The sequence below is a fragment of the Panthera tigris genome, chromosome A2 (assembly GCF_018350195.1).
Source record: "Panthera tigris isolate Pti1 chromosome A2, P.tigris_Pti1_mat1.1, whole genome shotgun sequence".
Classification (NCBI taxonomy): Eukaryota; Metazoa; Chordata; class Mammalia; order Carnivora; family Felidae; genus Panthera; species Panthera tigris.
The window spans coordinates 151,038,141-151,060,994 of record NC_056661.1 but is presented as its reverse complement, the minus strand read 5'-3'; the positions used below and the strand labels follow the sequence as shown (position 1 = coordinate 151,060,994).

The 22,854-nt window shown below is 41.9% G+C and overlaps 1 protein-coding gene across 2 annotated transcripts in view; it reads left to right on the top strand.

Moving 5' to 3' along the window:
- The window catches only part of DGKI (diacylglycerol kinase iota), a 442,717-nt gene that overhangs the window by 403,728 nt on the left and 16,135 nt on the right, over nucleotides 1-22,854 (top strand). For both annotated transcript variants that reach the window (XM_042977425.1, XM_042977422.1), the window contains 2 exons: nucleotides 17,120-17,157; nucleotides 20,619-20,739. In XM_042977425.1, coding sequence (XP_042833359.1) covers nucleotides 17,120-17,157; nucleotides 20,619-20,739 — 159 coding nt within the window. The remainder of the gene's footprint in view (nucleotides 1-17,119; nucleotides 17,158-20,618; nucleotides 20,740-22,854) is intronic.

The window sequence follows — 22,854 nt, the reverse complement described above, 5'->3', positions numbered from 1 at the left end:
TCAGCAACTCTCCCTCCCTTTGTCCTCCAGCCTTCCCGCTTTCTGAGCAGAGCTGTTAACTTATGACCTCCCAGATGCTAAGTCGCGCTTGCTGTCGGAACACACTCCGTCCAGCCCCTCCGCTTCCTCCAGCCAGACTCGGGGGCTCTGCTTGGCCGGCCGGCCGCCCCTCCGCCCCAGCTCCCTCCTGCCAGTCCATGGAGCGCGCACCGCCTCGCTGCCCTTCCTACCCTCTTCCGTGGGCCTCTCGTCTACGCTTGGCTCTCGAGACTCCGTTCTGCTGATCCTCTGGCGGTTTTCTGGGTTCTTTAGGCAGGTGTAGGTGGAATCTAAGTGATCAGCAGGACGCGCGGTGAGCCCAGCGTCCTCCTACGCCGCCATCTTCCCTGAAGACCGCCCCAAAAAAAAGGCCACCGCATACTCTTAATATCCTCCTTTAATATTCATTTTTGACTTAGTTGCGAAAGTAATTAATGCCCAGCATGAATCATTACGTTGAAGTCTCTCTAGTGATGTTAATTGTCTGAACCATATTTTCTGCTAGATCCCTTAGGAAAAATCTCCTGAAAACAGTATTTTTTAGAGTTGTTTCATGTAATAGCTTGTCTGGGTCTTTTATCCTTAAAGATTAGTTGTGCTTCATACGAGCTCATTGTGTGACATGTTCTTTCCTTGATATTTTAATTTTTCCATTTTCTCCTGGCATAAAGCATTGCTGTTAAAGTCTCATGATGATAGTCTTCTTATTGTCTTATATTGTCTAATACTGTCAATATTTTTCTTTAATGTCCTGTACCTTTATGAAATTACACCTTGGTGTAGATCACTTTGAGACATTAATGTTCTCAGATACATGATACATTTAAATGTGTGGTTCATTTTTTTAAATTTCAGAACAGTATTCTTTCTTTAACATTTTATTTTTTTAAGTTTATTTATTTTGAGAGAGAGCGAGCGAGCACAAGTCAGGAGGGGCAGAGAGAGAGAGATGGAATCGCAGGCAGGCTCTGCACTACCAACATGGAGTCCAGTGAACTTGAACTCATGTTCTGTGGACTTGAACTCATGAACTGTGAGATCATGACCTGAGCCAAAACCACAATCCAGATACTTAACTGACTGAGCCACCCACCCAGGCATCCCCAGAACAGTGTTCTTGAATTAAGTGTTTATATTTGTTCTATTCTCTTGCTTTGGTTTTCTTCTTCAGGAACTCATTTTACATGTTTGATCTTCACCTGTCTTTAACATTGGCCATTTTTCTCACTTTCTTTTTACCCCTTTCCTTATTTCTTAAGGTTTTTTTTTTTTTTTTTATTTGTATCTTCTACTTTTCTTAAAGCTTTATTGGTTGAATTTATTTGTTCTTGTGTTTCTTTTAGTTTGCCTTTGTTTGGAAAATGATTTTATTTCTAGTTCTTTGTTATCATCTCATTTCTGAATTATTGTAGTTCTGACTCATGCCATTCTGAATATTGTGTGTCACTTTAGTAATGCCTTTAAGCTTATTTGAGACAGTATGCTACTCTTTTTTTGTGGGAGGTTTTTGTGGTACACTTTCATTGCCTACAGGAATGTTATTCTGTTCTTTGTTCTTTTTTTCCCTAAAATAACTTCATATGAGATTTTACCTTTTTCTTTGCTATTTTTATATGAAATGCACTTTTTCTGAATTTTGGAGAGAAAAATAAGTTCAGTTAGCTATTCTCATTTCAGTGGGCTCTTTGTTGGTTTTGTGCACTGCTGAAAATGTGGTAGCTTGCTTTCTCAGACTTCCTGGTTTTGATCAGTGTCCTTATTTTTATCCAGACCTCTTCCTTTAGTCCTGTTAGCCCTACTCAGCTCAGTGTGTGTTCTCCTCAAAAAGTCATCCTCAGACTGGGTCCTGTCTTGAAGGGGTGTCCTGGGTGGTTAGCGTTAAGAGTTAACAGGAGCTACAACCTTCTAGGTATTTCAGTTTTTACTGGGGGGCTCTTACACTAATTTGCCAAGGGAATGGGAAAAACTCGTAAGGCTGTTCTCCTACTGTCACCCTCTGCTTTTCAGGGACCGCCTGTTGGCTCTTGGTGGCATTCTTGCCATTGGGTACACCAGCTGTCCACTGCTTCCCTACACTCTCCCAAAGCAGACAGTGGTAGAAAGCAGGTCCTTCGCTGTCAATGGCTTCTCCCAGCTGTTTGTAATCTCGAAGTTTATAAGGATACCTTGTTACCTTGTTTTAAGTATGGACCATGTGTTTTGGTTCTTTCACCAACTTTCTATTTCTCTGTGGAGGTTCAGATATGTATAATGGAGGGCACTTGAGGTGAGCGCTGGGCTTTGAATGTAAGTGATGAATCACTAAATTCCACGCCTAAAACTAATATGACACTGTATGTTAATTAACTGGAATTTAAAACTTGGGGGGTGGGGGTAAAAACCCTAAACAACAAGAAAGAAGTATTCAAAAAGTGTGCTGTGACTATTACCATCATCTTCCTATATTTCCAGGTTTTTAAAAATCCATTATTTTAGCCTAACTTGTTAGGGAAAGTTAGTGTCTGTGATTCTTCTTACTATCAAAAAGAGAACCCTTTATTCATCTTTATTCAAATAAAACTTAAACTTCTGGAAGGTTCTATGTATTTTTACATTTCTGCTATCTCCTGAAATTGAAAAATTGAAATGCGAATAGTTGATTTTGAGAAACTGAGGACAGAGGGATTAATGGTTTGGGTCCTTGTATTTTAGCAAAATAATTTCAACTACTCCTTGGAATTATTTGGAATAATATATCCTTACATGTACTTAAAACCTTAAAAAGGTCCGTGTTGATTAAAACTTAATCGGTGCCAAGCATTGTCCTATGGTGTGTTCTGTTGAAATTAAGTAGTTTCTTCACGGTCACAGCACATTGTTACATACTGAACCGACTACTACAGATGTTTTACATATGTTGAATCTACAAAACAATCCTAGCAATACTACTAGCCCTCCCATTTTACAGGTGAGGAAACTAAGGCACAAACCTTTTAGCTGACTTGCCCAAGGTCCCATGCACAGCTAGGAAGGGTTAGAATTTGGATTTACACTCAGGTAATCTAGATCCCATTCTTAGCCACTCCTCCATACTGTCCCTCCATAGCATTGCTAAAGGTTGAACTCATGTAGTAGGAAATCTTGATTCTTTTGGTTGAATGGAGGTCTCCTAATTATTGGGCAGGAGTTCATCATTCAAAACGAGGTATGTATATTTTTTTCATATCAGTGACCAGTACCCTTGACACAGAACAATTCAAAGACGTGTTGTTGATCCCGCTTCTCCTATCCTCATATTTCACCATCAAGGAAACAGGGATCTAATATCCTGTCAGTAGCCTCCATTTGTAAAAAAGGTAGAATTCTCGATAGGTAGCTATTTCCTCAAGTAAATATCACAACGGGTAGACAATAAGACGACCAGAATGGTAGAGTAGATTAAGAAAGTTAGATGTTTTTCCTTTAATTTTCTATAAGCTGTTAATTAGTAAAATGTGGTGAGTAAACTCGGCTGATCATACAGATGGAAACCTCACAGATCTGTAATTGCCTCACTGGGAAGGGTTTTCAACGTTGGCCATCACAGTATGCCACTTTGCAATGACTTTGGACTAGTAATGCAAAGTTGCTAGAGTGTTCTTTTTTGCCCCATATTCTGTTTCTGGCTATGAAATCCCCCATTGGCTTTTTAATTAGATTCAAACATTTCAGTGCTCACTTCTGAGGCCCTTTCTTAGCCTGGTTTAGCTCATGTTGCTTTAGTGAATTATTTCTACTCCCCAGCTTGTGGGCCCCTCTCCAGGTTCATCTCCTTTGTATTCACCCAGCCATATGGTCTGTATCACCTCCTACCACCTCTCTGGCAGACCACCTTCACTGTCTTTCATTCAAGTCCCTCCTTGGTGCTCATTAATTCTTGCGTGTTGGAACCACCTGCATAGATTCTAAGGACAAACAATGATGAATTTTCCTGACAACTCAAATGCCCCCAATTTCTCCTTCCCTATTCACTTACTGTTTTTTTGAGTGTATTCCAAATTTTTTCCCCATGGGTGGTGTTGCCCTTCTTATTTGACTATGAACCCAGTGAATAGAGATGTTGCCCCGTTCGATGCTGTTCCCTGGCACAGAATTGATTTTCTCTATACAAGTCTCATTGTTACATTTGCTGCAGTATATGGTGTTGGCAAACAGAAACTTTCAATACACATCTTTGAATTCCGTTGTAGCCTCATTAACATTGTTCCTGTTAGTCCTGGAAGATAGGTTAGTCCTGGACCTTTTCCAAAGAAATTCAGTTGGTAATGTGCTGAAAAAATGGCCTTTTATGGTGGTCTCACTGGGTGCTCCCTAAGGACTGTGTGAAAGGAAAGGAATAAAAATGACAGCATGCTTTTCTTTGGCTAGCCTTCTTTCGCATTTCATAGGAAAACAGACCATCGCTGCTGATTAAAAAACAAAATAAAACAGAACAAGCAAACAAAACAAAACAAAAACCCCTGGGCTTTCCAAAATCAGGTTATATCGCTTTCTATGTGTCCTGACCCTGCTCTTTTCTCTCCACCCCCTTTGTGAAATCTCACTATTGATTGTAACCATATCATCCTTTGATCCTTCTGGTTTCTTTGGAATGCTTTGTTGGGGATCATTATCTAATTATCTTTTGAAGCCCTGTTATAGCTGAGTGTATGTTGAGAGGGAAGGGTGCTCTTTACTGAGATTCACTTACAACTTGGCTCGACGTTCTCTGGCCTCAGAGAATATGTTAAGCATTTAAAACATTGCCAAATAAGAAAGTAACAAGAGGGGCGCCTGTGTGGCTGGGTCGTTTAAACGCCTGACTCTTCATTTCGGCTCAGGTCATGATCTCACGGTTGGTGAGTTCAAGCCCCCCATTGGGCTCTGTGCTGACAGCAGAGAGGAAGAGCCTGCTTGGGATTCTCTCTCTCTCTCTCTCTCTCTCTCTCTCTCTGCCCCTCACCCACTCTCTCTCTCTCTCAAAATAAATAAATAAGAAAGTAACGAGAGAGTTAGGAAGGGAGAAGGCTAACCTGGTTGGCTGGTAAGTGGACAGTTCAGAAGAGGTCACCATGTGTCACGGCTCCTCTGGCAGCAGATGAAGCCATCACAGATTCCGTTCCTGCAGATCCGTCACTTATCCTACAGGTAAGTGTGTGAAAGGGAATGGAAAGTGCCTGATTTGGCCTCTGTGTCATCACCTGTAAGAGCAGAAATGAAAAATCAAATTGTGCTAACTTTTTAAAAGTTTACTGGGTTGATTTATGCTTTTTACTGTGTGAAATGGTAGGATCTGAGCTATATTAACACCCATGTCTCCAAGGGGCCAGGCAGGTACACTGATAGCTACCATAGTCCTTATTTGAAGATCATTGTTACTCCATTTGTCTGTCGTCTACTTGACTACAAACCCCAATATCCAATGAACGCCTGTCCCCCAGTAAGCTCCACCTAAAGCTTATTTTTCCTTTTGATGACTTCTTCCTGCAAATAATGAGATGGGTGCTGGTGACTCGTTTCCCTTAATGACGGTCTGGGCCTAAGCATCTCTTACCATGATTACTGGTTGCAAAATACTAGAACACACTGTCACTTTTTCAGTTGGTCCCTGGAAGATTAGCCCTGGATATTTTACGGTATGTTCCATACTGGAATGTTCCAGTTGGAAGCATTTTTTTTCTGCGTGAATTTCTGTTTGCCCAGGCTGTCTACTCTAGCTCCTTAGGCCTGTGCTGTCCTGCATAGAGCTGTGGACATAGCCATCAGTCCGGCTTGTTTTCAAGATCATGAAGTCAACTAAATGCTGCCTTGTTTTGCCAGACTTCTGAATCAGTCCTCATTTTCTGGGTCCACTTTGGGTGCCCTGCATGTCAGGGTACGACTTTCTTATCCCCATGCGGCTGTCCTTCCGTCAGCATGACTCCACATGGGGCCTCTCTGTGGCTCATTACTACCCACTCCCTTCCCTACCGCTGCAACCTTCCTTTCTGTAGCATCCCTCATCAGAGCCAGAGAAGCATAGGGCGTGCAGACACTAAAACCGCATTCCTGGCTGACCAGGGAGAAGATGGGAAGAGAGGACCTTGTTTTACCACCTGATGACTAAGGGAGGCAGTGTAGTGCCCCGTCCTACATACCAGTGTTTCCCATCCTGGCGTTGCTGTGTATTAGCCATGTGGCCTCCAGCGAATGACTTAACCTCACTAAACCTCGGTTTTTCATCCTTAAACAGGGGTGCTGACAGTGATAGGACCTATCTAGTACATGTATAGTGAGGATTAAATTAGATAATATTAGCTCGATGCCTAGCACAGAGTTTGCTTGCAAGAAAGGGACAGAGCGGGAGAGTAGACGTGCAGGGGAGGGCGAGAGAAGTGATCAAACAACCAAAATGGGAATAGGTCTTTCTAGAAGTAGACCTGCAATGTCCTGCTTGTGGCATGGACTTGAGATACTATCCAAGCCTGTCATTTCCTAGATTTGCTGGCCCTAAACATGTCCTTCAAGTTACAACCCAATGGGCAAAGAGTATCCCTCCTGCACTTGAGCGTGGGTGGTAGCATCGGGCAAGGGCAGGAGCCTTTTCTCAGAGTGGGGAGACCAGGCCCGGCCCTGGCTGCACTCTCTACTGGGTGGGGAGCTTGGGCAGATCGTTTCCTTCGGGCTCGGTCTCTTCAGAGAGCAGGCTGAGGTGGCTGATATCTGAGGCTTCTTCTGTTCTCTGGACTCAGGCCTCTGAGGCAGACAAGAATACTGGGCAATGAGATCACACGAGAAAAAACCCAAAATGTCACCTTCGGTTTGGGAAGGGTCTTTAGGAGACACCGATGTCCTGCTTTCCACGGGGCGTGCATATGGATTCCTGCAGATGGGTGCCAGTCTGTTAACATTCCTGCTCGTGATGACACACGGCACTTTATTTCCACACCTCACCAGGTACTCGCCTTCTGAAAAGAAAGGAAATCAACTTTACGAGTGCATAAATGCCGCAGGCAGCTTTCACACTGGTAGCTTTCTTTAACAAGGCAACAAAATACATTACTATTTAATTATGCAGCTTCCAGCTTTTCTCCTGACAAAGCAACGCCCCAGGTGCTTATTGAAAAGGGGATTTGTAATCAGCCAAAATCGACTCAGTTTTGCTCAGTCTCATGACATTTCCATCCCCTCTTGCACCCTACCAAGTAAAGGCAATTTTTCAGCCGTTGCCAAAAAGTTAGAGGTGGTGTTTTATAAGACCACAAAAAAGTCATTGAAACCATACTCTTTGTGTAGCTGTTTGTTCCGTTCCTCTGACCATGTGCCTCACTGGGCCCCATATCTTCCCCAGCTAACTCTGTGGGCTCCTTCTCATTCTCAGAAATCCTGGCTCACCCAGAGATGTTCCTTGGGCATCTGATTTCCCAGCGATCTTTCTAGTTAAGCTCCTTTTATATTTGAGGGAGAGAGTGATAGTCTTGGCCCATGTTGTATTCTGAAAATGGAGTTGGTGAGTGATTTTCCGTGACATTAAAAAAAAAAAAGTTTTTGGATTCACATTACTCTCTGAATCTTGGAAGCTGTTCTCCTGGGATGCCCTTTTCACTCCCTTCTCGACTCCTTTCCCCCTACCCCCATTTCAGACATCCCACTTTATCAAGTGAAGCCCCCTACTCCTTGTCCCCCCATGCCTCTACACCAGCTGGTCTTTTCCACAGAAAACTCCCCACCCATATTTTCTGCCAATGCAGATCTTCCCTTTTTGGGCAATTTCACTTCTCTGAAATGAAATGCTTAATTTTTCTATGTTTTCAATTAATATCTGTCCTATGCCAATATGGGGAAGGTTCAAAATTAGCCTTTTATTATAACCTAGTTACAAGTACAAATTGTCTGCATTTACAGTTACAAGTGAGAGCAGGCTCTAGAAACTATCTTTTAAAAAAAATTGTACACATTTGCTTTATGTGCATTTGTTGATCTATGTCCCTGAAAGTGACCTTTGTTGTGTTAACGCCTCCCTGGTTACTTGTGTTTCGGTGAGGAGGGTTTTGGCTACACCCGTTCTTAGTTCAACAGGCCTTCATCATACAGAGTGGCCAGTGTCCTGGCAGGCGTTGACAAGGCACTTACTGAGCATCCCGATGACCGGATGACCCATAAACCCATCATCTTTATGAGCTCCCGAGCACACTCATTTGTACTTGGATCCTGGCCTTAAACACCATTTCCCAGACGCAGTCTTGATGTTTGGGTAAAACCAGTAACCATCCATTGCTTCCAGGCCACATCGCATCTGCTTGCGGCTATCACTGAATGAAATATGAAGGCAGCTTTTCAACCTAAGTTCCTTTTAGAGATCCTGAAGGACACGGCTAGAGTACATCAGATGAGTTCAAGGAGACCTATCACAGGAGGAAGGGGGCCCCAAGTTGAGAGGCGGGATGAAGCCAAGGTTCTGAGGCTGTCTCTGAGGTCCTCGGGGAAAATCATTATGAGCCAAGTCCAGTGGCCCCGCTGCTTCTACTTAGCACCTTCCCCTCACCTGTGAGGCGAACAAGACCCTTATTTATTAGTTCTTCCATTTCTCATAGTCTCTTAGGAAGATAGCTTTACCATCCAGATGCTGGGAAAGCAAAAATAAAGTTCATCATTCTAAGTCAAATTCTCTGGACATTCTAGAGATGGAATACTTCTGGAGAATACAGAAACAGTCCGAATGTACTGAGAACTTGAATATCTGTTACTTTATTCAAATGTTAAGGAGGAGAAACAGTGTTATTGTATGCTATGATTACTTGAGGTTCATGAATTTAGTAAGGTGTAACCAGATTAAAACCCTTTGTGTATGTATGAAAAACCTTCCGTGTTGGTGGAAGCTTAATATTTATTGAACAAAAATGGTTGATGGGATTCTGTAATATTAATACTAAAAAGGAATTTCTATTTTTCTAGATTTAAGGGAACAGTTAGATATGACTTTAGAAAGTGGTACTGTATATTTTTCTAAATGCTTATTTATTTTTGAGAGAGAGAGAGCACGAGTGGGAAGGAGCAGAGAGAGGGAGAGAGAGAATCCCAAGCAGGTCCTGTGCTGCCAGCCCAGAGACTGACGTGGGGCCCCATCTCATGGCTGAGAGAGTTCAGGACCTGAGCCAAAATCAAGAGTTGGGTGCTTAAGCAACTGAGCCACCCAGGCACGCTGGTACTCTGTTTTTTAAAGTGTTGGCCACTACATCCAAAAATGGTAATATTAATATATTATTACTAGAAAAAACATTAAATTTGAGTTGCATAGATTCTTGAAAGATATTTTCAGGAACCTCTCTCATCCCCCCTGGGACTGTTGGCACATAACCTACTTTGTTGTGGAAGACTGAGGAAGACCTATGAACTTGTCTTCTCTAACCCAGGACTCAAAGCAAATTCACCCATGAAATTTCTCTTAACATTGATCTAAGGTTTACCACTGATGTTCTAGGAAATAATTATTGCCTGGTATAGGGCTCTAATTTGACCCATAAGATAAATATTTATGATTTATTGAGATACTTACAGTGTTGTTTCGCTGCATCTAATAAACACTAGATACCTAAAGAGATTAGATTAGATTAGGTGCCTAAAAAGACATGAAAATATTTTCAGCTCCAAAACCAACTGCCAGGTGTAGCAGGAGCCAGTAAAGTGGGTTTTCCTCCACTCCTTACAATGTCTTCCTTGATTCAGGGTTTGAAGATTGAATGATAGCTCAATCACTAGACCACAAGTATCAACCGAGTATTTATTAAGCCTTCATATATTTCTCGTGCTATAGTTTTTATTGAAAGACAGAATATAGATAAAATAAAAAGGAGCAAAGTTAAAATGCAGTCCCTGTGCTCGTGGCTTAAGTGCAGATATGGGGCTTTCACACGTGAAACAACCAGAGAACAATTTCGCAACCACAGGTAAACAAATGGGGTGTTTGGGAGAGACATCTGGTCCCCACACTGTTTGTAGCTAATTCCAGGGGAGAAATAAGAGAAATGGAACGAACTGCTTCTAAAGGGAGCACGTCCTGATCCTCTGGCAGCAAGGTGGAAGTTTTCTGCCAGGAGGGAACACTGGATAGGGGGCTGTTTGTTTTTTCTCCAAACAGGAAACTCCTTCCATGCCAATAGTATCTTCAAAAAGATTGCTGCAGCAGATGGAAAGAACCCCTATGCATTCATGCATTCAATTAGCAGGGACTAATTCAATCTGAGGATTAACTCTGTCATTAGAGAGAAACAAAACCTGTTTATGTCTCCCATCTATGGTTACACCCTCTGAACGCCATTGGCACAGGTGGTGGTTGAACGTTAGACCACTGTAGCATTTATTGGTCTTCAGATGCTGCTGATGGATGAATCCCAATGATGAGGAGATATCTGAAGTGTGTGTGCTCTGAGCCCTCCACTCCATTTCTCGGCAGTGGGGGAGACGATGGTAGATCGGGTGTGAAGGACATGGGACTAGAGTTGGGTGAGTGATCGCTTGCTTGGCTGGAGGAGAAAGAGGAGGAGGCACAGTGTTTTTTCTTACATCTGATTATTAAAGAGAAGTTCAGGGTAAAGTCTACCTTAGATGGAATTCTTAATTCAACTCAACAAACATCTGTTGTCTGCATCATCTTCTACTTGCCTTTCTTCCTCCCACTCCTAAAAGCTGACCCTTCAGATAAGCAGTTGTCAACCTTTTGTATTTTTCAGTGACACTGTATGCAAAATACGTTCCCATGGGTGACTCCGGTAAGAAAACTGTTGTTCGTGGCCATTTCCCAATGCTGACTAAAAGTCAACATCAACCCTCTTACCCAAAGTATGTCACAGTGCAAGTGTATGATGGGACAGACTGGATTTTCCAAAAACAGCCACAGCATGATCTCCCATCCCACACATTATTCTTGCAATATGACTTTGACATTCTTTTCATTGAGATGTGGGGTCTATGTTTTCTTGAATATGGACCAACTTAGGACTGTAGCAGCAGAAGTGACTCCATGTGATTTCCAAGACAAGGTGACTTCCACTAGGCTTTCTTGGGGTGGTTGCTTTTGAAACCCAGTCACCATTTCAGAAGGAAGTTCAAACGGCTCACAGAATGTCATGCACGAGGAACTAAAACTCCCAGCTGAAACCAGCACCCAGTTATCAGTACTATGTAGTCGTCTTGAAAGTAGATCTTTGAGGTTTCCATGGAGCTGCCCCACCTGATGTCAGGTGGAGAGGAGACAAACTTTCAGCTGACCCCGATCCAAATTGCAGATTTTTGAACAAAACAAATAATTGTTCTTTTTGAAGCCACTATGTTTTGGGATGGTTTGATGTACAGTAACACCTGATCCCAGATTTGTGTATCATTCTAAGAATAATCTTGGATTTGTTCCAGGATATTAAAAACCCTCTGTATTTTAGCTATTAACAAATGACTTGGCACATAGCTGATTATCAATTGTCAAAACCTCCTCTAGGCTTATATTAAAATGCAGAGGTCTTTTGCAACATCTAATTCCTCCTTTCTCTCACTTCATCTTGTTCAGTATGACTATGTAAAATAATACTAATTAGAGTCATTCTCATGAGCTGCTTCTCACTTATGCCTAATTACTATAATTCCCAGTAGTTATCCATACCATTAAATAAGTGTTAGCTACCTTTGCTGTATTTGATGATTATGCTAAGTTCCATTTTGGGGAGCTAAGCCTTCACAGTTTGTTACTCATGTACCATGACTGACTGCTTACAAAGTAGAAAAATTGGACAGAATGCTTCTGATAAGGAAAATACGGGAAAAGCTCTGCAGAAATATATATCTCAAAGAAATAGACTCTTGGGCAGCTGACAGTGCAACCGCTCTGGTGGCTAAGCAGTAGGTCACTTTGAATAAAGGAGAAGTAGGCAGATGCCCATCGTCTTCCGGTCAACAGAATGGTGAACGCAACATCTGCCATGGGTGCGCTCAGGGTCTCCCTCGGCATAAGAAGAGTTGGACCTTAAAGCCATAAATTGACTTCATTTTCCATGTGATGCATTCATGAAACTTTTATTGGAGGTTGTTTCTATTTTTTCCCACCTTGCTCCAGGTTAAAGGGGTAACAGCATGGTGGAAGGAATTCTAACATGGATCATACACAATAATGTTAAAGAAAATATAAAAGAAACAAAGAAAAAAATGAGTCCCTTTGTCAGCTGGATTGCTAGCTATCTGTGTGACCTTGGAAAAGTGTGGTTACCTCTCAAGCCCCAGTTTTCTCATCTGTGAAATGAGAGGGTTAGGGTGGGGTCAGAAATAGCCCTGGAATGTAGAATATGTCCATTTCTGAAGGAATAGTTCTAGGATATGCTGCTTGCATTGCAGATGAAATATTGAGGAGTAAAAAGTGTGCAGAAGTTGGCAAAGCCTTATATATGTTTATACTTTCAGTGCATCAACTGGTTTCTCTCCCAACCCGAGGACAAGCTACTCTTTGTTCAACATCTGTTGTTTGTACTTTTAATTTTTTTCTTCAACAGTTTTTTAAAAACAGATTTAAGTGACTGCTATCATTAGTAGGTGACAAACTGTCTTGTAATAGAATATTAATTTAAGAACTGAGAAATAACACGAAAGATTAAAGTTTTTAAATAGACATAAGTGTTCAGAGTTGAAACTATATGATGTAGTTATTTGATTTATTGAGAACTACATGCACAAGGCTTTGCCAAGTCCTGCATGCTTTTTATTAAATATTTTCGTTGGCGTAGCAAAAACCACAACCTTAAACTATCCCTTTGGAAGTAGTCATATGCCAAACTCTACAGCTGTAATTGGCCTTCTGTAATCTTACCTTTTCCTTTCATAGGTGAGAAACGGTTCTTTTTCTGTATAATGAGGTCAAAAACATTCAGTATTCCATGGTGTTCTACAAAGAAGATCGTAACAGTCAGATCCTCTGTTCCTTGAGCTTATTTGCAGAGTCTCAAAAAGAACTGATTTTATTTCATTTTTCTAATGAGAAAACTGAAGTTTGGTAAAGTTTACAGCTAGTTAATCATGCTCACAGGGCTTAAATTCAGGCATCCTGAATCAGTTCCCATATATGCCTTCCTAATTTGGACTTCTTGCCAAAACATCAGTTTCTGGCAAGGGGTGGAGTTTGCCTTGTGCAGTGGTATCCCCAGAACCTCAAATAGGGTGTGGCTCTGCAGGGAAGGTGGCCAGCCAGTGACCCCAGGGATTGTTTTCTCCCTCTCCTGATTCCAGTGGATAGCATTGTTCCTTCCATGTGCAGATTTCTGAGGATATCCAGACCCTTGGGAATTGAGACCCAAGACTGAGAAGGAAGACAGGGATTCCTTCCTTGCAATTCTGACTTGTCAGTTCCAGTTTTCTGTCTTATGATGTTTACTGGATAGCAGTTTACTGGAAGGGGTAGCACTGAAGGGAAAAGCAACCACTTCACATAAATTAATGATTCCGTTTCTAAGCTCTAAAAACGACAAACTTCTCAGTTCTCTACTCCCTTACTCTCCTGTCTAACTGTGTAAGTTTATGTGATTTGATTGTCCAGAAAACTTACTATCCATCCACTCAATAACCTTTACCTCCCCCTAGAAATTTGACTTCCCTTCTTTGTATTTGGGAGCATGATTTCCCCAGTTGGGGAGAGTTTTGGAAAAGGCAGGAAGGCAAGCTTAGGGACTGAGAAATAATAAAGAACAATACAATAATCATAACAACTCATTATTTGTTTTTTTAAGCTTGATCTTTCAGAAGGTACAGTCTGGAGTTGAATACTAATAGATGCAAGCTCTCTGTATGCAGAAGAAATCTTAAACAGTAGTGGTCTTGGGGAAGGACATTAATCAGGAGAGAGAAGTGAGCCTTGAGCCTAATAATGTTTGCATAATAGCTACCCTTGCGTGTATTGCTTGACTTAAAAATAAATATCCACGCTTTCCATCTCCAGTACAATTGGAAATTATTTGTGGTTATGATTCTCTTACATGATTCTCTACCTGTTCATGGGGACTTTAAACCAGGAAGCTGCTGGAAACCAACAAACATAGCAGTGCTTCTGAATGAGTCTGGGGTAGGCATTTAAAGAGGCTATAATGTGGGCAATCTGTAGAAAATGAGCAGAGAGCAGGTCATAACTCTGTTTCCAGGAGGGGAAGGGTAAGATCAAACTGGCATGGTTGACATTTATATGCTTTCCTGGTTTACTTTGAACTCTGCAATAGTTTCTCATCACCTGCAGGATAAACCCCAAGTGCCTTATCTTGACAGAAGAGGTGCTCACTGTGGCGGGGGGGATCCTTTGGTCTCTGAAGCATCTTATCTGAGACCACTCCTCACCTCAGGGAGGATAATATACAGCGTTTTGCAGCTTCCCTTAGACATCACAACTTAACTTCCATGTCTTTGTTCAGGATCTTCCAAATCCTCTTTGCTCATTAATTCTGCTTACCATGAAGAGTTGGCTTAAACTTCACCTCCTCCAAGAAATCTTTGAACTCTACAGCTAGCCAGTAAGTTTTCCCCCAGCTTCTAATATTTTTCTCTCTTTTCTTTCTTTCCATCTTCCCTTTCTTCCCTTTTCCTTTCTTCCCTTCCTGGTTCTCCTTAAATAGACTTTGTCCTAGGGAATTTCTTTATTGTCTTGATTTATTGCTTGTATGCCCCAAATGTTATTACACAAGTGCTTTAAATTAATGAATTCATTTTTCTTCTTTTCTCTGTTTCTCTTTTCTTTTTCTTTGGATTTCTGGGAAATGTTTTAAAATCTTGAAAAGAATAGGCTCTATAACTGTTTTTGAAGCTCTGTGTTATTTCAAGCCCTGCATTAACTGCCCCCGGACTCAGGCAATTGCCCTAACCTTATTCCTATCCTAATATGGATATTCTACTTCAGTCAGGAGAACATCCTATAGTATAAAGATCTGAACTGATTTGTTCTTGCAGACTTGTGATTGGCTAATATTTTCTCCTGCTTCTCCCTCCCTGTCCTCTGATATAGGGTTTACATCGTAGGGTTAAGCAGTACCCACTGACTCCTTCATCCATGCCTCTCCTCTCATAGGTGCTGTATTCACAAGATACGTCTCCTCGACTTCCCATACCAATTTCACCCTTCCTTTCTAGGCTCTTTCCGCAGTGTCTATCCATATGTCTTCAGATACTTAAGTACAGTCGCAAAAGTACTGAAAATGACCCCTTCTGTTGACATATCTACTTATAAAGCTTTTGTTTTTTTGTTTGTTTGTTTTATCCTTACTATAGACAGATGAGCAGCTATTACTTTTATTTTACAAAAAAGAAAATTGGTTCACAATCATTGACTTGTTAAGCTTACATGTCTCCTAAGTTAAGTTTAGAATTACACTCTAATCCAGTGCCCTTTTGCAACACTATAAAGGCTTGATAACCTATAAAGACTACTTTCTTTCCTTTTCTCCAGGCGTCACAGAGCCTGGGGGAGCTCTGCCTGGGGAGCTCCCAGAGGGCACTGGACAGAGGACTGGACTGGACACTGACCTGCATTATGGCCGCGATTGGGCCACTACTGGCTCTGTGCCCCGAGACAGTCACTTTACTCTGAACTCCAGTGTCCTCATCTATAGCAAGAAGAGTGAGGCATGTGTTTTCTTTGGATTCTTCTGACATTAATTTCCTTTCTGTTTCTATCTCTCTCCCATCTGGCTCCTTTTCTCTTTCTGCCTTCAGTCAGTTCTGCAACTAATCGTTGCACATCAATACCGTACAGAGCATTGTGCTAGGAACCCTAGGGAGAGGCTTGCAGCTCATTATGGAAAGGGAAACATTCTTTCCTCTTTCCCATTCTCCTCCTTTTTATGTCTGTCTTTCTGTCTGTGTCCTCCTCGAGTGCTCAAGTGGCCCTCCTTATTTCCATGGGTTTTCATGGTTTCTGCTGTGGTCAAGGGCAGGGCCTTCAGCCCTGGGCCAGTGAATGGGTTTAACCTGCCTGTGGTGCATCCAATCACTCGGGACTGGTAAGTACTCAGTATGAAAACCTGGAGGGCCTTGTCAGTGCTGCTCCAGGGCTCTGTGCATTTGGATGCACAACACAGCATTTTTGGCTAACTCTATGTGAGAGTAAATGAGAATAAAATGCCACTCTGAGAAATTTAAAATTTAAGTTACTGTCTTCTAAAATTCTATGCCATTCATGCCTTAAAATAATCTTTTTTTTTTTTTTTGAGTAGTTTTAGAATCTAGGTATTTATTTTTCTAAAGGGACCATTTCCAACCTAAGACAAATGTTCCCTTGGGGAATCATTGCTGTCATTAGATGCTCACATCTTCTTGCCCTTGTTAATCAGTTTTCTCTTCTCATTCCCCTTTTGTCTCCCACATAACCTGTATGTACATGCACTTCTAGTTTTGCCCCTAAAGCTACATATTTTTATAATTAGTTTAGGTTTCCTAAGACTCTCAGAGTTCTTTCCATTTGAGTTGCCAGTGGATGAGATGCTGACCACATGATCATTTTCCTCGGAACAGAATTCAAGTATACACATCCCCTCTCTACTACCTTTAGTCTTCTTTATTTCCATAGAAGTGGATAGTTGTTTCTCATTACATAACAAAATTACTAGTAATTTTTGGAACTCCAAGAGGATACAGTAGAAGGAACTGGAAAGAAAGGAGCAAAAAAATCATGGTTAGGCACCTAGCCTGCCTCAGTAGATGAGTTGAGAACATTCATAGGGTTTAATCATTTCAGTAATTCTGTAAGATTTAAACTTGATGTTTATGTGGAAACTGGATTCAGAGGGGTTCCATGATCTACCCATTGTTCCACAACTTGTGAAAGAGCTGAGAACTGAACCTAATCTCTGTGACTCCAAATTTGATGAGGGGGTGTTGAGGTAGACTCTAGAATGTTGGACAGAATGGGTGTCTGGGCAGGGAAGGGGTGAAGAGAAGGCTTTAGCCTGATGCAAGATTCTTGGCATGCTTCTCTTTCCCTGATTCCTACCCCAAATGTAGACTATTTTGGCAAAATATAGATCCAGCCCTTTGTGGTATTTTGATGAGAGGGTCTTCTACTAATGGGACATCTCTCTTTTGTCTTTCACAGCAATTTTACAGGCAGTAATAGCTGGTGATCTTATGAAGGTAAGCTATCTTCCTACCAAAATTTTTGGTGATTCTTTAACAACTTTAACCTCATTTCTCACCGCATTTTCATGATCTCTCGTATGTCATCTATCATCCATCCCTCTGCTGTGCTAGCCGACTCGAAAGGGGAAGGATGTTCTTTGGGGAAATGGACAGAGAGGGCCAGAGGAGTCTTCATAGCATCTCCACATTTCCTAACAGCAAAGGATGTGTGCAGGGGTACTGCTCTGGTTGCCTCCACTCATAACATGGACTGCATGTTCCCAGGATGCAATGCTCACAGTGCCCCAAATTCCTGCTATCTAGGAGCTGATATTTGGAGTTTTAAGGTTTCTTTTTAGACAGGTCTTGAAATGAATGCATTATATGGATAATAGCCAGAAATACACTCTCTGGGCCAGAGCCTCCAGCTTCTAACATTATGATAGTTTTGTCCTTCAGGGATCACAATTAACCAAAAGAAGATGCTTGGTCTGATCTCCTTTGAACATTTTCATTTCTGCGTATATTTTCTTAGTTCAGAGGGAAGGAAGTAGTCACTGCTGCCTCTGGAGTGAATACAGATTTGGGAGTCAGACTGCCCGCGTTCAAATCTTGGCTCTGCCATTCATTGTATGTGTGACTGTATTTAATTCTCTCTGTGCCTCAGTTTCTTCATCTGTAAAACTGAATAATGTTGCCTCTATCCTTTGTCATAAGAATTGAACGTAACGATACACGTAAAGCTCTTAAGACTGTTTTTATTACATAGAAGCGACTCTGAAATGCCAGCTAGTAGTGTTAGTCTGTGTCTTTTTAATAAACATAGTGGAGATGCAAATATTGTTATAAAGTGTGTACAGTCTATAAGTATTCTAAAAGTTATATTTAGTTTCATGTCATTTTCAGGCATTGGGACTTAGGACGACCTGCATATCCCTCTGTAACCCACACTGGCTTGATCTGCTCTGTAATATTGGCACCTGCGGGAGACAGAGGCTCTACCCGCCAGCCTGTGGAGAAGGGTGCCATTGCAGATTGAGAAACCAAAAGCCTTAAAAGAAAGCTGAGAAGCACTGACCTTGCATGCAACTTCTTCTGAAGTGCATCTATTGAATGCATATAAACTGAGAACCCCCTGTGCGACAGTATGAAGAGGTTACTAATAGGAAACAAACAGTCAGAAGGTCCCAAGCATCCTGATAAACTGCCGTCTTAGGCACATAATCCTGGAAGTGGTGCCTGTGCCACTGTCTGGGTCATAATGTTACCAGCCATTGTCACCCACAAGAGAAAAGTGCTCTCCAAGTGGTGAACCTAGGAGTTTGATGCTGTTGCCCTGCAGTGGATTAAACCAATATTATCCTATACTCCCTGCAAAGCCTTATGCGAGATGCTTTGGGCAGTAAGATGTGATTCCTGCTCTTAAAGAGCTTCTAAGCCACAAATTATTTGCAAAACTACTAAATTTGAAATCCTTTTTGATTTTTCCTCTGCTTTTAGCCTAGGCAACATAGTTTCCAGGTCCCTGGGTATATAGCCACATTTTTTTCATACTTAATAGAGAACTATTTGAAATATGGGAAATTACTATATTCAGTGGATTGTCTTATTACCTTCTCTGTTATAATCATTTCCTAAGTGCCTGAGAAGTTACTTAATCTTATTTATTGGGAGATGAAATATAATGACTTAGGGTGTTTCTTTCTCATTCTTTTACATTCTTTCCCTCCCAAGTATTTTTCTTCCCCTTTTCTTTCTTCTTCCCCATCTTCTTCTATGTCTCTATTCCATGCAGAAAGCACAGTACACATTAACTATTAAACTGTGTGTATGTAAGAGAGAAAGTGCACGCCAAATAGCAGAGAACAGAAGAACCCAGGAGTCGGTGTGAAGGCTGTTGGGAGTGGTTGCTGTGTAACTCAGCGGCATAAGATACCCATGGACTAACTGAAGGGCCACAGTGTCAAAAACACTACAGAAAGGCACAATCAAGGCAGCTGATGGATGGGTCTGTGCTTCTCTGTTGAGCCTGAATCCTTTGTGCCTCTGCCTACAAAGAAAGGGAGTATCATTTTAAGACTATCGTCGAGCAGTACTGGACATGTTTAGATTCTTTGTGGAAAACCATTAGCTACCTCTTGCTGTTCTGTAGCCTTGTACTTTAGAGATAAAAGTCCCCGTATGTTCTTTACATCCATTCAACTATTCCTTTTTGATCTATTTTCTGGAAAGTCTTCTGTGACTCTTCTTTACCCGTTAATAACCTCCTCATGTTGTTCTCCATTCCTGTGTCTGTCTTTGCACATCAGTCTCCCCCATGGACTGCGAGGTCTTGAGGCCAGTGACTGAGTCCTGTTTATACTTGTTTCCCTGGAATCTGGCACATGGCAGTTCCATGGTTGGATTTGACTGAAATCATGAATTATGAGTTGACTCTTTGACCTTATGAGATGTTTGATTGATTATATATATATACATATATATATATATATATATATATATATGTATATATATATACTGCCATCTAATTCTTTCTTGGTGATAGTTACATTCCTTTTGCTTGGTACCTTCTGGATTATTTTATTCTTATTTTCCCTAAAACTACCCTTTATAAGCTGCAGAAAGACTCTGTGTCCTGCTGTACTGCAGTTTGGAGAACAGAAACCCACTTACACTTTCTATAATGTTCAGTATTTCATGAAATTAGACCATATCCTCACTTCACCACATTATTCTCAGGCTGCAAAATCTGTGGGGTTTTTTCTAGTCTGTTCTCACAGGTGTTTTAGGTGTCTACTACTACATTCCCTGAATCCTTTTGGTTCTCACCCTGTGGGTCATCTCTAGCCTTCTTGGGTATGGGTTGGATGGTTAACAGAAGGCGAGAGGCTGGACGGCAGATCAGGGTGAAGAAGTGAGGCCGTGCAGATGTGTGCCCGTGTCTGCTACGTGCACGTGTGCTGTGACCTCCCGCAGGAAAATGGGAAGCAGCTTCTGGATTTGGTAGCTGGGTTCATTAGAGGTTGAAGAAAAACTGGGGGCGAGGAAAGGCGCTTAGCTACGGGACACCAAGCTATTCCTGTCTGCAGCCTTAATTATCCTTTCACTCAGGAGAGAGCTCAGCCAACAGAGGAAAACGTTTATTCTCTTCGCTGCCCTTCACTCCCTTGGGACAGAGAGCAGTGCCCAGAAAAGAAAGAGACATAAAGCAGAAAAGAAATAAGTAACTCAGCATGTTTCAGTTTCCTTGGGCTGTTCAGTGCCCACAGACCCTCTCCCGAGTCAGGTGAGATGCTGGCCATCTATTTGAGTGATAACACAGACCGGGAATGTTACTTCCTCCCTTTGACTTTTCTGTGTCCTCTGCGGCTAGAAACGTTTGTGGTTTGCTCCATCACTCTTCTTTTTATCACCGGTTAACTGTTTTCCTTGTTCCAGACCCTGCCTGAGCTTCTTTTCCTATGTCTCTTTTGCAGCTAATAGAAAGCTATAAAAATGGAGGGAGTCTGCTAATTCAGGGACCAGACCACTGTTCACTCCTTCACCATGCAGCTAAAACCGGCAATGGGGAGATTGTGAAATATATCCTTGACCACGGTGAGTAGGTACAGTGAACCAAGGATCACTTCTCCATGCAATAATTGAATTTTCTAAATCGACTTTCTTCCAGGCTATGTTCAGAATGGTAGAGATGCTCTCCAAATTTTAGCTCACTCCCCCTGCTTATTGGAGGCAGACAGAATTGCAGACCACTGACACATGTCGGTCACCATAATCAAACATTTCATAGAAATAATTTTCATATCAAGGTCTTTGCAGGATATTTTTGAGCTAAGTAAAAAATAAAAGACAAAATCAAATGCCACCTGATGTAATATGCTGTATTGTTTTGTGAAGAGCGTTAAGTTGACTGGTTGGGATGAGGTACCAAATTCGTGGGGATAGCATGATAAGCATGTGTTGTTTTTTTTCCCCCAGCTTCCCGGCTTCTCTCTCTCCCTCCCTCCCTCTCTCTCTCTCTTTCTCTTGCTCTCTTTTTCCAGTTTGAATCTCATTCATCTATCAAATTAAGCCACATTTCATTCTCTTTGAAAACATCTGGTACTCGTGTGTCTTCTGTGGTTAGGTGATTTCGACATGTAGCATGAACATTAGCATCTTCCCCTAATGGCCCTTTAAAGGCATAAACACATGAACGGACACCAAATCTTGACCATTACTTTCAGCTTCCCATGTTTATAGTGTGTCTAGGAATAAAGAACAAGAGTAAAGGGAAAAAAATCTGCCTGGCTTGGGTGTTTTTGAGGAAGCAGGAGTGGAGTAGCCTCTAGCTCTGCTAGGTATAGGTACACAGAGACCTTGGAAGATTTTCTGTGAGCCCCGGCAGTGACCATGTGGCATCCAAATTCAGGCCATAGATAGTAAGCATATTAGTAGACATGCACATTTGCACATTACTTTTTACTCCTCTTTTATTCAGTTCAACACACGTCTTACTCCTTTCAGTCATTCCACAGATGTTTGTGGAGTGCCTAACAGGAACTACCTGTTATAGACCAGTGGACACACACACACACACACACACACACACACACACACACACACGCCCATGCACGATACAGTCACTAGTTCCAGGCAATTTCTGGCGAAAAAATATAACCATATGCAGAATGAAATTGAAAACAGTTCTATATAGATGGTTTAAGTCCTATTGTAAAGCCACAGGTAGATAACACAGCTGCCATTTGTCACACACTTCTCATATTTCAGATGCTTCTACTAAACATATCCTATGTCGGGATGTGACACATCGATTGTCAGTTACATTTGACACACCTTGTTTTGTCCTCAGTTCCTCCTCACCATGAAGAGTTTACTTGAAACCTTGGCCCGAGTGATGGTGGAAAGATGGCTTAGGAAAAAGAAAAGGTGTTTGAAGTCGGATGGTGGTTATTAGAGCATTTCTTGCCCCCTGCACGCTGGGCCTGACAGTCCCAAGCCAGTGTACTTTGGAAAGCCTAGGTGGTTGGCTGTGTTCTTGGTACTGTGTCTGCGGTGTGCGTCTTTTCATCTCCTGTCCCCCTGCCCATTCTACCGCCTGCAATGAAAGCGTTTCTCTTTGGGCAAGACTTACAAAGCAATGGCGGCATGATCTCTGCTTGCCTCCTTCACACGCGCGCACACACACACACACACACACACACGCACGCACACTCAAAATCATAGGTGTTTTCTCTTCCCCGTAGTGACTTCTCCCAAAGCTAGTGAGAGGCAAAAGCAAATGTTAGAACCCGGCCCCACGGGCAATGAAGCACAGAGCTTCTGTGATTATTTTTGTCTTAATAGAAAAGAGCTCAGGGTTTCTATTGCACAAAATGCAGATGTGCTTTAGATATACATACTGTCAGTTTGTCTTTAGCTCAAGTGAAGGTGCTCCTGGTTGCTGTCTTCTTGACCATTCTCAATCCTTTCTTACTCATTTGTCCTTTACCCAATGGGATTGAATGCTTGCTCACATATCTTAAGCTGTTCAATACCCACATCTCCTCTCTGGAGTTAGGTGTGAGACTGGCCATCTGTTTGAATGCTAACGCAATTTAGGGTCTCTGTCTCTCTCTCTTCCTCTACCTCTCCTGAAGAGCTAGAATTCCATCTCCACGTCCCCCTCGCCCCCGCCACGGGTTCTGGAACCCTCTATCAGTTACCTGTTGG